The sequence below is a fragment of the Lepeophtheirus salmonis genome, chromosome 13 (genome assembly GCF_016086655.4).
Source record: "Lepeophtheirus salmonis chromosome 13, UVic_Lsal_1.4, whole genome shotgun sequence".
In the NCBI taxonomy this organism is placed as follows: domain Eukaryota; kingdom Metazoa; phylum Arthropoda; class Copepoda; order Siphonostomatoida; family Caligidae; genus Lepeophtheirus; species Lepeophtheirus salmonis.
In genome coordinates this window covers 13577014-13594956 of record NC_052143.2, presented here as the reverse complement: position 1 = coordinate 13594956, position 17943 = coordinate 13577014, and the positions used below count along the sequence as shown (strand labels likewise).

The following is a 17943-nucleotide window of genomic DNA, read 5'->3' as shown; positions in this document are numbered from 1 at the left end:
CATGTCATAAACTTATTAGTATCTCAAAACCTTTCCTTAGAAAATAAACAGAAAAAAGGACCAAAATCAGTAGGTAATAGTTAGCCAATTCTTTCCAAATATGGGATTATTATTCAATGATAGTAAGGAAAAGCTCACAGAGCTAAAGAACAGCTAATTCAGCGTTCAGAACACTGATTAAGGGGGAAAAGCAGAATCGTCAACAGCTTTCAAAAAATAAAGTGTTTCTTGAAAAACCAATTTATTATAATAAGTCAGGTTCGTCAGCAACTATTTTCAGTAAAATTTACTAACATAGTGAACTACGTCAATATGTCCCCAAATACAGGAATATTGCTATATAGAATAATGGAAACCCCTAAATCCAGTGTTAATAAATAAGAAATCAATGGGAAAAAACAATTTAACTAATCACATTCCTTAGTTTTTATGTATTACATTTACCCAATGAGGTCATTAAATTAGTTGCTGTGTTTGACCTACGACTTCTTTGTAGACTAATCTTTTTTACTGTGAAAAACGACTTCTTTTTAAGGTTATGTGATTATTTATATTTATAAATAAGGTCCAGGACTGCATTTCCTACCGGGTTCCTTCATGATGGGCAATGACTTTAGAAACAAAATATCATCATCAGCTATAGCCCCCCCTCCCCTCCCCCCCCAACAATTATGATTTTTTGTCTAAAAAAATTAATAGAAAGAGTATCTTCAAAAAAAAAAAAAAATATTACTAAAAAGTTTTTTGCTGTTTCTATATATACATATATATATATACGCCCCCAAGTATTCACTTCCTTATAGACGTCAAGTATATATTATATAGATGTATTCAAGTTCTCCCTTCCCCATTCCATTCATTCACTCATGGATCGATCAATCAATCAATTACATCATATATTATGAATATCTCACCTCTTTACATCCAGGATTATCCGGTAATTCATAGTTGGCAGCTACATGTAGAACTTGCATCCCAGCATTGACCGGTGCCAAAATGACCTAAGAATAAAAAATAATCATTAGATTTGTAGTTTTAATATAATGCATTATTATTATTGCTATTAATCTTTATATAAGTAAATAACTAATATGTATTTCACTGAAGAAGTAACCTTCAAATTTTATCAGAATGATTATGAAAATAAGAAAGGTAATAAATTTGAATTAAATGATTAATAAAAAAGAGGGCGGGAGTTGAAAATACCTATATTACAAATACCTACATTGTACATATATAAATATCGACTCATCATGATTCTTTGTATAGGTTGGTAAGCACCTATAATATGTATATTTCTTTACTAATAGTGATTAATTTATCAGACTGAGTAAGGAACCTCTGCGTATCTTAGTCATCATTATCCAACTCTAAGGAAGACGAATTTGACATTATTCTTCTGTGTTATGTACTACTCTGATAAAAAAAAAAAAAAAAAAACAGTGATATTTTTTCATTTCGAATTCAATTCTCAAATTTAAATACTCATTATATTGCTACACTTGTTCACAACGTATGTACATAATATCAGCTATATTTTGCATTGTTAGTTTGTGTTTGAGAGATATGTTTATTCTTCCTTTAATTGGTCAGATGGAGTTGCATTAATTAAGTATAAGTAGAGTTGAGGGGTTTGTGATGAAAAAACTACCTTTAAAAATTAGGGAAGGAAAAATGCTTTTTGCGTGTGCTCTTTCTTCCTTTTCGTTCATTATTCAATAGGTCGTGCGAGTGTTAACTTCTCACTCTGAATTAAGAATTATTCTCATTATTTCTTTGCTGGATAGTGAATACAAATTATTACATTATTCTATATCTCAACTCTAAGTATAAATAAACATTAAAGTATTACAATTACTCTATCTAACCTAGGAATTGTCTTTGAAGTCAATATATATTTCCTTATATAGGAGCGACCTAGTATCAAAACTACGCACATTCAAGAGTTCAAGAGAAGAATTTCTCTCGATGTAATTGTCCATTGCGCTACGTCGTTCCATTTATTTTTATTTTACATAAGGCTAAATTTATGAAGAATGAATATAATCATATAAAATTTCCTAGAGAATTTTCAATTTTTTCAATAGTAGAAAAAATGTGGAGTACACCAAAACGAGTCTATGCTTTTTACCTATTAAAAAAGACTAGCAATGCAAACGTTCTGGAAATGTACATCAACATAGCAAAAAATAAATGAGAAAATCGAAGGAGAATTGCAATCAAAATGATAAAAACGGTTTCTTTTTGATCAGACCTCGTACATTGTACAATGTACGTTTATGCAATAATTTATATTGAATAAATTTGTTATTTCTCATAATCTATCAACATAAATATAAAAATCTACGAGTACATATATTGAGAATAAGTAATCTCTTTCCCTTATTAAAATTATTATTACCATTATTGGAGAATGGAACACAAAAAAGTAGAATAAAATCAATTGATTATGACTCCCGTAATAATAAAATAATTCTTAACAAACGAATAAGAAGATTCAACTTTTTCTCTTAAGATGAGTTTAACTCTGTCGTATATATCGTACATACATATATTTGCACAAACATTTTCGTGAATCCAGAGGCGGGACTTGAACTACAGACTTGTAATTTGACTTGAATTCTTATTTTGTAGACTTTGAGACTCGACTAGATCCAACTATCAGACACTCACGACCCGAAAGCTAACTTATTCTAAACTCAAGGAAAGCCTTAAGACACCTATATTATAATATGGACTTGAAATGAGCTCAAAACAAATTTGAGGACTCGATAAGAATAACCAAGGACTTAGTTGAAAAAAATAGACTCATGTTTTTATTCCAAGTGAAAAAATAATACACATTTTTAACCTAAATGATTAAAAGCAAGGATGAAAAAAATAAGGTTTTACTCCAATTAATTTTCAAAATAATTTGTTCATTTATTTATTGCAAATTTAATTTGCAATAAATAACTACATATTAGGTCAATATTTGTTGATCACTATTTACTTTTCAATTGTAAAATTTACATTTTTGGCTCTTTCTTTTTGCAAAAAAAGTTAATATTAGCGAATGTTTACATTGTAATATATTTTCATTTGTTTAAAAAAATACTCAGTTTATATTGTAGTATCAGAAATATAAATATACGCATTGTGTCAATTTGACTAAGATGACTGACAAGTAATTAACCATCATTAATTATTAGAGATGTCTTCATAGAAATAGCCTCCATTTCTTTATGTTCGGCTTCTTTCTCTCTTTAATATTTTATTATAAGAACTAATGACAATAACAATTAACCCACGGAGTTGGTATTGTTTTGGACTTGAGGCTTCTTTCTCAAATGTTTCCCTCTATGATTTAATTAGTGCACGTAAAATGTTGAAAAGAGACAGGAATTGTATTTATTACATTTTGATTAACAACATAATTTCAAGAATCTTCAAACTACATAAATTTATAGTATTATATACGTTGATACCTCACTAGAGATATCTCCTCTGCCTCGAGCCATACTATTATTCAGTTTAATGGATTAAATTAAAGTGTGTGTAAAGAAAAATGTATCATAGCGGACAACATTTACAAAATCATCAAGAGCTCAAACGTGATCTTCACTAAATTTGTGCTTTTTTTTCGAGCCTATCTATCGAGATTTCTGGATTAGCCTCCATATTATCTTCCAAGACACTCATGAACTCGATAGCTTTATGTTACGGCCCTCACTCCTAGGCTTCCGTCCATAGCTGCCATCATCCTCAAACACCTTCCTGATCCTCAAAACAGTGGATTTGATTAGGGTTTGAAATTGAATTTTTAATACTTTCCATAGAATAATCACAATGAACAATACAAAAAACTAACTTTGACTTGAAATATGGAAAGCCACAAGTAAATTAAAATCGCTAGATGTTAGTATTAAATGTTATTTTTGTGTCTATTAAAAAAAAAACGGGGTCTATGCTCCCCTGCCTCCGGTGATTACACCCTGTATTTAGCACAATTTGTCTCCAAATGTAGAGGAACTTATCCTTCATAGAGCCCCTAACATACTAGAATTGTACCGCTCTTCATATCATAATTATTTAAAAAACCTTCTTGCTAAATTATATGTACTAATCATTTTCCCTCCATAAATAAACTCATTCACCTATGTGTAATAATAAGAAACCAGAAATTATTCCTTTATTTTCATGCATTCAAATAAATTATATCCATTTTTATATTAATCTATAAAGCCATTTTTTAAGGAAAAGGATAAAGAATCTAAATGGTTAAGTAACGTTTTTAAGGAGTTGTAAGGCCATCAGCAAGATGATGAATGTCTATATAAGTATTTTAAAAGGAGCACATATGTATTCAATAAAGATCACTCAATTTAGTAAAGAAAATACAGTACTAAAAGTAGAACCATTTTATGAATATACATACTAGGGATAGGTCTGTGCTATACCTCTACCCTATGACTCGTACCTGTAAAAAAAATGTAAATAATACCCGAATATTACCCGCAAAGACGGTTACTCGACGTGTAATTACTCTTTGATGGGTTAAAATTGAAAAAAAAGTATTGTGATATTTATTCATCTAACCGTTTTTATTTGGGTATTTGTCTAATATTTATTATTATTGAGGAGCCATTTCAAGTCGTTCCCTTATGATATGAGTATTTATGAACACAAGGGATAGTCATCAAAATTTTCCATGCACTATTGCTGGTTTAAAACCTTTTTATGGGAATAATTCATTTTGTATACCCAAAATCATATAACAGACAGCTGATATGATCAATGTTCTTAATTCAGTAATAGCCTGTCTCCCATCTTCTCTTTACCAAAATTATATTATCGTATACATACATAAAGTTGTAGAAAATATGACCTACCGGTATGCTTGGAAATATACAAATCATTATTCGTGAAGAGAGACATCTTTGTATAAAGTAATCACTTGTGCGTATTTTCATGAAAGAGGAAGAGTAAAACTGAGGACTGATTGGGAAGCTATGGAAGTAAGTCCTTGTAGGACTCAGAGTAGAGCTCTAATTTCTAGCTAGATATGGAGTGGGACTTGTGTTTGCTATCTTCATCTCAAAGCTGTTTGCAGCTAATTTAATGAAACGTCATCAAAGCTAAGCTCCTCTCTTCTCAAACATTCATCAAATTGTCAGGGTTAGTACGATATTTGACGGGCGGATCATATTTTCTATAGTTCTTTACATACTTGTATATATGTATTCTAATTTAATCATTTGATATTAAATAGATTAGAAAACTATGTCTGCCATCAAAATGTACATCAATTCACAATACAAAAAGAAAAATTATTATTATCTTTTTCCTATTGTAAATCTTTATTCAATCGTAAATGAATATCAATGTATATATAAAGCATAAATGGTAATATTACTCAAATGTTGAGCATTGTTGAACATAAAAGAAGTTGATTTAACTGTCTATTGATTGAAATATTTTTTTTTTTTCAAAAATCTCAACAGAAAGATAAATAAACTTATCTCTCTCTTTCTCTCAAAGCATGCATATTCCACGCAAAGCGACAAAAGTATATATTGCACACATTATGAGATAAAATATGAAGAATCACTACTTATAATATGTTCTTGTACTTGAGTGGCATAGCATTTTCACAGTAATTGATTTCTTTTTCTTTATTCTAAATGTCCCCATCTTGATAAATATTATCGATGATTCATATGCAAATTATATGTACATTGTACAAGTATTGTTATCAAGATACGAATATTACCCTACTTGCTCCGGCACCAAAAATAATCATATTTTTCTTTATTAAAAAGCAAACATTTGTTCGGATTAATTTCTGTATAATTATTGTGTTTTTTTTTAGAAAATACAAAAGATATTTTGGATTTCTGTCTTTTATAAAAAAGAGTTCATCCACGCAAGTATTAAAGTTGGTAGATGATTACTTAGACTTGGGAATATACATCTCTTGTGATCTTAAATGTAAGAAGCATATACACTACGTTATAAAAAAGAGCAATCGAAAATTGGGAATCATTAAAAGAAGCTTCAAAACACAGAGGCCTTCCTTAATGGTGAAACTATATGTTCTACCGATCTTAATGTACGGATTTGAGATCTGGTCTCCTTTCAGAAGCTACCTGATTAAGTCCCTGGACAAGATGTAAGCTTGCTTTGTGTTTTTTTTCTTTCAATGGGAAATAAGGACAACTATCCATGCAAAATTAAAAGACTTAGTATGTATCATAGACGTACCATTAAGGATTTTATTACCCTCCACCGAATTTGAAACAAAAAGATACACCAATCACCCACACTTTGAATACTAAAAAATGCTTACACTTCAACGAATCGAGACTCTTTGATCACAACACTATCTACATCCAAAAACCAAATATATACTTTTTTAGGCATAGTTTTATTATAGAACTTATGAATTATATGCCCGTCTTTGGAATTATATGCCTTCATTTATGCCTTTGTGAGGGAAGTGAGACTGACCTCAAGGGATTTTTAGTTAATTATTTTTTTGTGTGACATATTTATATATATACAATATTACATTTTAGGATTATTTTGTTTCACGTATTTTTTCTTTGCACTTATACGTTATTTTTAAATTTTAGTATTCTTATCTGAAATGTATTACTTTTACTAACAATGATAATTTGTATATTTCGACCTTTATAGGCTTTGATTATCGCCGCTGGTCAAAAATATAAATCCATTTAATTTAAGTAGACTTTCAATATGCACTATTTCTTTCATAAAACCAAACATTTCATGAAATTATCAAAAAGTCATTGAATAAGTTGAGGAAAGAGAAGGGTTGGTCACCATAGTTAAGGGCAATTTATATTTAGCTCGTCAATTCGTACATGAGTATCAAAACAAAAATAAAAAAATACATCAAAAAATCAATTCAGGAGAGTAATTATTCGTTACTCGTTCCAAAATTGGGATTTCACCTTTTCCGAACACATTATGGCATGTATTCTTCCTAAAATAGATAGGTGAAATTTAAGATTTATGTTTTCCTTCGTAATGTTTATTATTGTGCAATGTGTACTCTTAGGCCTTATCCACACAGCAACGTTTTCAAAACCATACAGTATTTCTTTAATTCGGATTCAAAAAGTTTGCCGTGTACACGATTAGGAAATCTGCTTGATTCGAGCTGGTTAAGCATGTTGATGACTCTAATGGGAGTTTTATTATTTCACAAAAGGTGGTTTTTTTATTTTATTTATTAATTTCTTTTCTTTAAATATCAATATGTAAATAAATTTTAGGTTAACCATTTATAAACTGTTATTTCTCTACATATATTTAATAAGCATCAGTGCCACTCAAAATATAACCTTTATAACCCGATTATAGTTAAATATTTTATTGAGTTGCTTATATAAACTGTTAAATTAAGCTTATGAACACGATTAAAATAAGTTATCCAATGTTTTAAGTCACTCTGTAGAATATAAATGAAGTAAATAAATAAATGACAGATTTTCAAACATTCTTTTGAAAATATGATTCTTGGCTGAAAGTTTTTTAGGGAACAAAGGTGCTAAGGAGAGTACCGAGTATAACTTGTAATTCCTCGAGTGTTTTTTTTTAGAAACTCGAAAATACTCGAGCAGTTAGAAAAAGCTCACGACCCAACATTATTTTTGTTACACAGTAGAGAAGGAATTGTCAATCAAGGATAGAGTTTTTCTATGTTATATTATACTAACAAAGGGTTGCCCGGTGTTAGCAAGAAGAGCTCCGGTAAACGGAAGTTCTCTGTATGGAGGTATAACATAAGTATACCTCGCCTGAAGAACACACAGGCCTAAAATTAAATTTATCTGTGACTTTATCGGGTTTTGCCAGAAATACTCAAGTGGCCTCAATAGTATATATATTAGAATATTGAATCAGTGCATGAGTGTTTTGTTGTTGTTGAGAATGATCCAGACAAGCCATTTGTTAATGCTTGGATGTTAGTACCCTCAACTATGCTAATAAGGAGAGAGCTGGAAATCACGTTGACAATGTATTAATATGAATTGAACAAAAACAAGTTAAGAACTTCAAATAACATACCAACATATAGGCATGAAAAAATTCTCTATATGGGAAGTCCGTTTTTTTAATTTGTCAAAAAATTGCCAAATCGAAATTCCTGTATAAGATAGTAAATAGCATTTATTGGCATTGTAAAGAGAGAGATAAACGTTTAATGTTTTTTTGGTACGTCCAAAAACAAAAAAGTTATGGAGAATAATATTGTCGAATCATAACTCTCGATAATTGGTTCATTTTTGCAAATATTAATAAAATTATGAAATGAAATGTTCTGTAAATTAAAAATACTACGTTTAATATGTTTGAATCTATAATTTATGTAAAAAAATGCATTTTTTTCTGGCATTTCTTCTTAAAAACTGAAAATTGGAGTTAGATGGAAAAAAAAAAAAATTGAAAAATTATTCAGAAAAAGATAAATATTTTAATTAAACATCCCTTTATATTTGTCAAATTAATATACAAACGAATTTACTGATAAAATTCTTCAAATTTTATTTAATCTACGATTCCAATATTCCATTGGAAATACATTTTTTTGCACTTGAAAAAAAAGTGCTCTTTTCATCGATATATTTTTTTCCCAATAACTTTTTGGATTTTGAATAAATTTAGAAAACGTTCTTATTCGTATAGATTTTTTTGAAACCTGTCACTTTTTGTTTTATAGTTCTATATGACCTCCACCCCCTCGAAAATCTGCACCTGCGTCTTAGTCTGCCCAGTTTTAAAAGAGGCACCCATACAAAATTTCAGCCTCCTAGATCCAACAGTGTAGGCAACTATAAAGTACAGACAGACAGACGGACAAAACTCTGTTTTATACACATACAGATTATATTTTTTGAAGGACTGACAAGTGTAACTCGACATGGAAAATTCAATCGTAAATTAGGTTAGATAAACATAAACAACCTTACGTTCCATATGCCCTTGAGAATCACGTTTGAAAGCCCTTAAATCCTCTGATTTAGCAATTAATATTAAATATTCATTGGGCCTTCTTTTGTGAGTATCAATATTCTAAAAAAATGATACAAGTCTGTAATAAAATTAAAATACAAATAATAATTTATAGAGTGTACGTACATACTTATACAATGTACTTGGATTTATTGTTAGAGGAAAAACAGTGTGTTTATGGTAGTTGTTTAATGATTTATTGATTAAAAGAATGGCATAAATTGAATTTATTTTTTATTTTTTTTGCATCAAATCAATGATTTATGACTCAAGTTTTTCTCAAATGTACATACATTGGACATTTATGCACGTTTACTGATGTATGTAGAGGCCTGACGTACATTAATTAATTAAATATCAATGAAACCATATACATCATGTTCCTATCTAGCTACTAGTGATATGATTCTGTAGATCAATCATATACCTTGGTCTCGACCCTTAAATATCTTGGTGTCATTGTCAAGGCAAATAAATATAAGTATGAACGTACTTACAAATGTATAGCTACGATTTTAATAAAATTAGACATAAGGGTTTATACATACATATACTCATATTTTTAAATTTTTTTGTCTTTTCTCCTTTTCGTAGAAAATATATATTTTTTTACATACTTTAAAAATTTCAAATGTATCCCAACATTTGGATGTCTAATATGCATCACAATCCTCCACCCCTCCTCCATCAAGTAATATCTCTGATTTTTCCAATTTCAATGACCCTTTTCCTTCTTCTTTCCTTTTAATTATAAGTCTTGCACCACCTTACAACCCGTATTTCATTTTAATTAGAATGAAATCAAATGAACTTGGACAATGTAGACGTGAGGGATAGATTTATTTAGTTAATATATACTAGCACAAACACGCTATATTAAAGATAGCAAATGAAAAATTAAAAAGATTTTATTTATATTAAAGTTCTAAACTAAAACGTTTTACTATAAACTATAATTACATATGTAATAGGTAAATTTCTATAGTAAAACCCCCTTGAATACAACATTTTTTTGTAAATTTAATCAAATCTGCTCCCTTTTTGACACTGTTGAAAATGTGAAAATACTGATTTTGGTAAATATAATGCAATTTTTTCAAGTGTTTTACCTAATAATTTATTTATTGTCATTGCTAACTTCCCATGCTTCTTCTTCAACCAATATGAATTAACTCCCTCATCCTCTTTCCAATTCCCTTTTTTAATTCGTATTTAATACACGTTTTCCCCTTTTCTGTTATGGCAATAATTCGTTTTTTGGATTTTTTATTTTTTTTGTGCATTTTCGAATTACCTTAAGAAAAACTTTGAGAGACGTGAAATCGAGCTTGTATTATGAAAAAAAATCAAACCTATTCTCTAGAGTCCAGAAATCTGGTCTGATCAGAATTAAACAAAATTTATAAATATATTTTATGTCAAAAGTCTACATCTGTCTTCGTTTTTATCATTGTTTTTCTAAGTGAGGCATACATGGCACACAAATAGATTATTATAATACTATGTAGGATACAGTAACATTATTTGTGAACTTGACCTCCATTGGCGGCTATGACATGCCACACACACCTGTGAAATATAGCTGCGGCTCATTTTCTTCCACTCCTCATTTATGGAGGACTTGACGTCAGCAATATTACTGTGGCTAACTTGACAGGCTTTCCATTTGCCACCAGACGTTGTGTTCTCGAGAGTTGAGTTACGGGCTCTAGGGTAGTCAAAAGTTAATTCAAAAGTTATTAAGACGAGTCCTACATCGCTCCATACAGAATTGTTGATGCTTTTATGTCAAGAATGCCTTTTTCCACTCCCTGGCTCGATTACTTTTTTTTTTGCAATTTGGTCATTGGCCTTGGGTTGGCCTCAAAAGAGCGTTTGATATCTTCAAGATTTGGCTTGACCGGCTTACTGCTTCGAGGGCAATCCTTGAGGGTAGTCCATCTTCCAAACTCATGCGAACTTGGTAGATGGTGTGGGGGTTGACTCGTAGCTATTTGATGATGTCCGAGGTGTCATGGTCGGTGCGGGTCAAAGTTGTAATCTCAACCCAAAACTTACTACCACCTATGTATGTATGACCCCTTAATACATTTGAAATAGTTCATGCCTACTATTTCTTTCTTCTTAGTCTTGATCTATCAATCTCTTGTTGGTCTATAGATTTTCCCCAATAAAATCAATGATAGATTGGATAAATACACGTGATTTTATAAGACATTGGCGTTACATTGACAATTTTTTATTTATTCATATAGAAATGAGGAAGGGGAGGAAAGAATTGATTATTTTAGATAAATCAAATATATGTCAACTATCGCTAAAAAAAGAGAGTTCAAATGGTACAACATACATTTAATATGATAAAGCTATGTACCTCCTACATACATACATAAAGTATTAACATCTGCATTGCATATAATTACATATTCTATTCGAGTGTCTCATGAGTAATCTATAAAATGGAATGTCTACTTAATAATTAATAAGTACTTCTCAGAGATACTTAATCTATAGATGCTATGTACAGTCTTCCCAATGAGGTATGTACGTACCAAAGTATTAAATACCTCCTTTGATTAAAATTATTTGAAAAAGTACGTACATAAATAAGTATAAACCATGACAAAGAAAGTAGAAGATACAGACAGGTAGCCAGGTGGGTCACCCCTTCATTAATAATATAATTACTGATCTAAGTACATACATGCATCATATAGGTACATAAAACTTCCTCACACACACACATAAAATATATAATAAAAGATTCCATAAATAGTGTTAAGTCATCAGTAAATAATTTGAATTCTTGTTATCCCATATTCACATAAATGTTCAATAGGCAATTTACCTATATTGGATCAGGTATAGAAGGTAGCTGAGTGTGTAATGATTTATCTAATATACAAACATAGGTTATACATATCTACTCAGTTACAATCCAGCCATATAACACATATTAATTATGTATACAAACAGGGGCGTTTTTTTAAGCCCCCAAATTTTTTTTATGATATATAATTAGCCAATTTATATAAGTAATTGTGTTACGGTGCTGATAATTTTTGGGGCTAAGCCTCCCCAAAAGATGAAACCTTATAAATTCATTGGCATGTGAAATTAGATATCCTTTTTTACTGCATTAATAATATAATAATTACTCCTGCAAGAGACAATCCTTTGAGATCTCATCTTGTCTCATTATTGAAGATTTTCTACCCATTTCTTTGAATTTGAGCTGAACTCCTCATTCATATAAAATAATTAGTTAATAATGTTTGCGCTGGATTTGAGCCGTACATAAGTCTCATTAAACTATCCTTCAGAGATGACTTTAAAAACTTTGTATAAACTTGATTTAAACTCCCTCTCAAAGACTCGAGTCTTGACTCAGACTAGTAAAAAATGAAAATAGAAAGGCACAAAGCTGAAGATTCTTACTCGCGACACAGACTGATGCCTCATTAAATGAATACTTCCTACTCGACCTGATCTAGACCTGGAAAGACTTGACCCGAACTCGTAAAAACCTCAGAAAATACTACATATTATGTATGTCAAATGCAAACCCATAAACTTGCTTATTTCATCTTCAGACAACTACTCAGTAAGATCAAATCCAACAGGAAGGCTTTATTTTTAGAAATATTTTATTTTGATAAAATTTCAAGAAAAAATGTGTGGAGCAAATGGAATGCATGCAACGTTCTTTTATCAGCTGATAAGATGTTATTTACATATTTATTTATCAATATAATATGTACACTGTACATATATAGGCACAATATTATACGTACAATACATGGTAATAATAAGGCCTTAAATGATGAAGAAGAACTTTTTTTACTTACATAAAACTCGTATTCGTTAAGGAAAAGAGGGTAACCAAGTGATTTTTATTAGATTAAACCCTTTAATACGAATAATAAAAAGCATGCATAATCGCTTAGTACCGATTGTACAAAAATAACGAAATGTTTACTCTTAATACCTCTATTTATAAACATATGTAATTATAAGTGTACATTATGACTTATTTAGTAGAGGGATTCCCAAAGTAGGGGTTTCGACCCCCTGGGGGATCTCGAGACATAGTTGCAGGGTCGCGAAATGCATTCCAAAAAACAAATACAATTATTTATTTATTATATATATATATATATATTTAAAAAAACATCAAATTCCTTGTTCTTCAATAATTTTCTACACTTTTTATTTAATATCTCCCCCTCCATTCTAAATGATGGCTTCAATACGGAGACGAACAGAAGCACAGCTGGCCTTGATGAAGTTCGTGAAAACACATAGTTGTCCTTGGGGAACGTGCTCTTCAACCATGACAAGACATGGTACCTAAGTACCTTGTAATAGACGTCCGTGTTGACTTTCTCGTTGGCCTTGAAGAAGTAGGGATGCATTTTGCTTCAAACGGACGCCACAATGCCAAGGACAATGCTCTAAGCAGGATTCTTGGTCCTGAAGGTTGCCTCTACCCAATCTCTTGATTTAGCCTAGTGGCGATCCTTTCTCCTGCTCAAAACAGCGTCTTCTGTGAAAATCTTTCTGTCGGAGATCGACTGTTGCGCGGAGGAGATAGCACATCCTCTGCCTTTCGAGCTTGTTGCTCGAAAAAAAGATTATCGAATATAAACAAAACATGTTTATAATATTCGCTTTTTGTCAGTACTTTTGAATGACGCTAAGTAAAAATTGTCATACTTTTAGAACTGAGGCTAGACGGCCTCGAAGAGGATTCTAATTTTTGAGTCCTCACCCTGTATATGAAGCCTAACAAACACTTGTTGCACACGTTATACATATTTGCTGTCTAAGTCATTTTGGCAATCATAAAAAACTGTTTATGCATTATTACCTAATGAGTTGGAAATTAAAAAACAATAATCCAATTTAGTTTCGTTTATACTAATGTAGTTTTGGCAGCCCGAATCATCATGAGTATGGTGTAGTATGGACCAATTACAGGTCTTCAAAAAAAGACGTCTTACTTCAAATATTTTTGTGTATTAGAGACGATTCCTAAGAATTTATAATATAAAACAACTACTGTGAATTTCCAGCCACATGACTATACTAGGTTAAAAAATATAGAGAATTTTGAAAAATCATCTCATATTAGCCGAGTAAATTAATAAGTAATATTAATATATGATAATAGCATAAATTTTCATTAGGTGGATAATTAAAATGGCTGGTGCATTCATTGAAGGCTGCATTATGAGACGTACAGTTTACAGCTGGTACAACCTGGAGCTTAAGTTTCAATTTGTAGGTACACAGCATATGCCGGGCCGTGAGAAAGTCTTGGAACATAATGCACGTTGAACAATTAATTATACCTAGCGGCTTTAAATGAAATTCAAGAGATTTTTTTCGTTGACAACTTCAAAACGAGTAGAACGCACATAATACGTAGAAACATTTTTTTTTTTTTTGACATCAACTCGTATTTTCTGAGACTCTCACAGCAGGGGTATCTGTGGGGAAGTAGGGTTGGCTGTAGGGACTCCCAAATAATTTTTTTTTAAATTACCGCTCTGGGGGAAATTTTTAATGCGAAAACAGGAAATTTTTAATGATGTCTTCCCTAAAATAAGTCATTTGAGCAAAAATTCAAATTTTTATGCTCCCCTTCCCCCTCCAAATTATATATATAATCATGTGGAAGCCACTGAACAAGGTTGCAAGATTTTTCTTTCTTGAAGCAGTTTGGTTTTGAAATATTAGATTTGGCCTAAATTTGAAATAAATATCCATTTAATATATTTTTTATGGAGCCATTTTTCATGCAATTTAATTTAATAGGTTATATGGCTCATTATATTAAAAAGTAGGGCATCCCTGGTCTTGACTTTATGTCTCTTTTAATTTCTAACCCCCAGGGCTATGGAGTTGGTATATAAAATATCCGGCTCCTACTCCAACACACATTATTATTTTTTAGTAATATGTTTGATAGCCAATATAAGTACTATCTAGTCATTTGAGACTATATACTTTAAATATGGATTTAATTTATAGTTATAGGTAGTTATTAGTTGTTTGTGGTAAATAATTGTGCTATGTATAAATAAATTATTTGGAATATATGATATTTAACTAGATGAACAAGAAATGAAATGGATCAAAATCCATCTATTGCCAATACATACATTTTTAAGTTTTGGATAATACACTATGAACCCAACATCTCACTGCAATGTTACACTTTTCTCTGATGACATTGACTATTCACAATCCTAATTAATGATCTAACATGGCCAGTGGCTATGCTCTACCCAACATAATAATTTAGACTTTAGAAGTGTTTGGGAATTGTGATTGTTTGAACTATAAAGAACGTTGGAAATTTGTGAAGTATATTTATAAATTAGTTAACTTAATAAGTTAACTAATTTACTAGTACATAATACCTATAACTTATAGCCATTTAGAAAATAACTATACGAATACTCAATAATCGCCTTAGATTATGATTAAGTTTCGTTTAAATATATTATAATAATTTTTGTAGCCGGAGTAGCTACAAATTTTCTGATTCTCGACTTTGACTCCACCAAAAATGTCACCTAATCCGACTCCACGACTCTGATTCTGCAGCTCTGCTAACCACACAATTTGTAGTTTTGTAAGGAACCTACAATGGTTCCCAGTGGTTTTTTTTCTCTCTCTGATAGAAGAAGTCCCGATTTTAACGAAATATTTAGTCATTATAATTATAAATGAATAAATACGTAGAAAATTACAATCTTAAGTAAGCTAGAATACCCTATTTCATAAAATGATGAATGAGCCTAGTAAATCGTGGTGGATTGATTATGATATTGCGATCAGGTATGACATCGAAGAGGGCCATTAAGAATCAATTTGGTCCCTATACAAGATATTAGCCAATAATATGTATATTCAATATTATACTCTCACACACAGCTGAATATATTATTTGCCTTAGACATTTATTATATTCTGAGAAAAAATAAAGACCTTCAATAATATAATAAATAATTAAAAATGTAACATTGAAAGCTAATGGAAAATATAAAGTTAAAATATGTACAAAATGAAAAACTGTAGACATGTATACAAAATAAATTATAAATATATCAACAGCACAAATATAATTATGCCGTTGAAATGCAGTTCTTAACTGGTCGGATCAGTGAACTCAGGTCGGATTGTAGTCAAAAATATAGACAAGTGATTCGAGACTGATTTTGTCCTCTCATACAGCAAGCAACCCCCACCCCAAAGTCTTGCATTAATGTAGCTAACAATAATAATAAAAAATGGAGGGGGAGTATCCTGTATAAGTTTGCCTACAAGTCATACTTTCTCTTTCTATCTCGAAATGGGAGACAGTGACAGAGGATAGTTGAAATTCAATTCTCGCAACCTTTTAATAATAAGGAAAAAACTTCGGTACGTCAAGCGAAGGGACGCAGAGTGAAAAGAAGAATATATTGATGGATGAAGAGGAGAAGGATCTCGACTTCTTCCTGAGCTATTCACATAATTAGCACTTCGAAGGGTCACGAAATTAAATGGAAGGTCTCATTGTGTAGAAGGGCATACTTAAGTAAAGAAAAAAAAACCATTCTAAAATAAATTGAAAACATTAAATTAAAGAAGTGCAAATTTCCAATTCTTTTAATTCAGAATCCTTCCAAAAGAAAATGTTTTGATCCAAAGGTATCGAACAAGTCCAATTTGGGAATAATATTTCAAGTAGACTTCTTCAGAAATGACAGTTGTTCCCGGTGAAACATAAAAACTTATTTGAACAATTGTGATTGATAAAATTATAGTAACACTTCATATAGGTTACAAACAAATAATTAAGTTTGAAGAGGGGACATAATTATAGACTTTAAACTAATGATATGATATGATTAAAATTAGATTTGTTCATATCTTTCAAATAAGTAACTTAATTTAAATTATAGTATTAATAATAGACATGTTTATTTTTTAGTTATTACTTATTTAGTATTATTGTAGAGCTGTTAGGTATAGAAATATAGAGTAAATGTTTTTATGATTGTATAATCCTACCTCTAAACTTATTCCAACAATTATGATCGATAAGATCATCACAAAAACAAATGATAATTAATGTAATATAACATTAAGACTTATTATTAGGTGGTAAATAATTAAGTTTGAATAAGAGGAAAAATACTTCAATTAGACATTGAATTCCCTCTTATCCGAGTTCATCGATGACAAAGAAGAAAAACGTCAGTACGACTCAGGTGCAAAGTATTCCTGAAATTAATTTAGGATTCATGGTAGATATAAGGAAAAGTCGTGGTGATGTTTTACATGGTTAAATATGATCTCCTCCGGCCTCATCCTTCAGTCAACAAATGAATTCCGAGGTAACTCACCCCCTTCCCTCCTACGAATACTCCATAAACGCTAAATTCAGAACTTTTTCACACAATGAGACCTTCCATTTAACTTCGTGACCCTTCGAAATGCTAATTATCCGAAAAAGTAGAGATCCTTCTCCTCTTCATCCATCAATATATTCTTCTCTTCACTTTGTGTTGACCTACAAAAGTTATTTCCTTATTATTAAAAGGTTGCCAGAATTGAATTTCAACTATCCTCTGTCACTGTCTCCAATTTCGAGATAGAAAAAGAAAGTATGATGTGCGGGGCAAACTTATTTATACAGGATACCTTTAAAATAATAGAACCCACCTGTCTGAACAGGTTAACACTATAGACAAACTAAGATTACTGTGGGTATATGGGAGATGAACACATACAAGGAATTATCAACGTTTAAAAAAACCCAGCAAGCCATTAAAAACAAATCAGAGGCCTCAACAAAAAAATAAAAAAAATGAAACCCGACTGGGCCTGACAATTAAAAGTTAAATCCCAATCAGGACAGAGCGT

The 17943-nt window shown here is 30.7% G+C and overlaps 1 protein-coding gene across 7 annotated transcripts in view; it reads right to left on the bottom strand.

Annotated features, from left to right (window-relative positions):
* The window catches only part of Itpr (Inositol 1,4,5,-trisphosphate receptor), a 131633-nt gene that overhangs the window by 43434 nt on the left and 70256 nt on the right, over window positions 1-17943 (bottom strand). For all 7 annotated transcript variants that reach the window (XM_071892514.1, XM_071892515.1, XM_040724324.2 and 4 more), the window contains exon 6: window positions 915-1001. In XM_071892514.1, the coding sequence (XP_071748615.1) occupies window positions 915-1001 (87 nt within the window). The remainder of the gene's footprint in view (window positions 1-914; window positions 1002-17943) is intronic.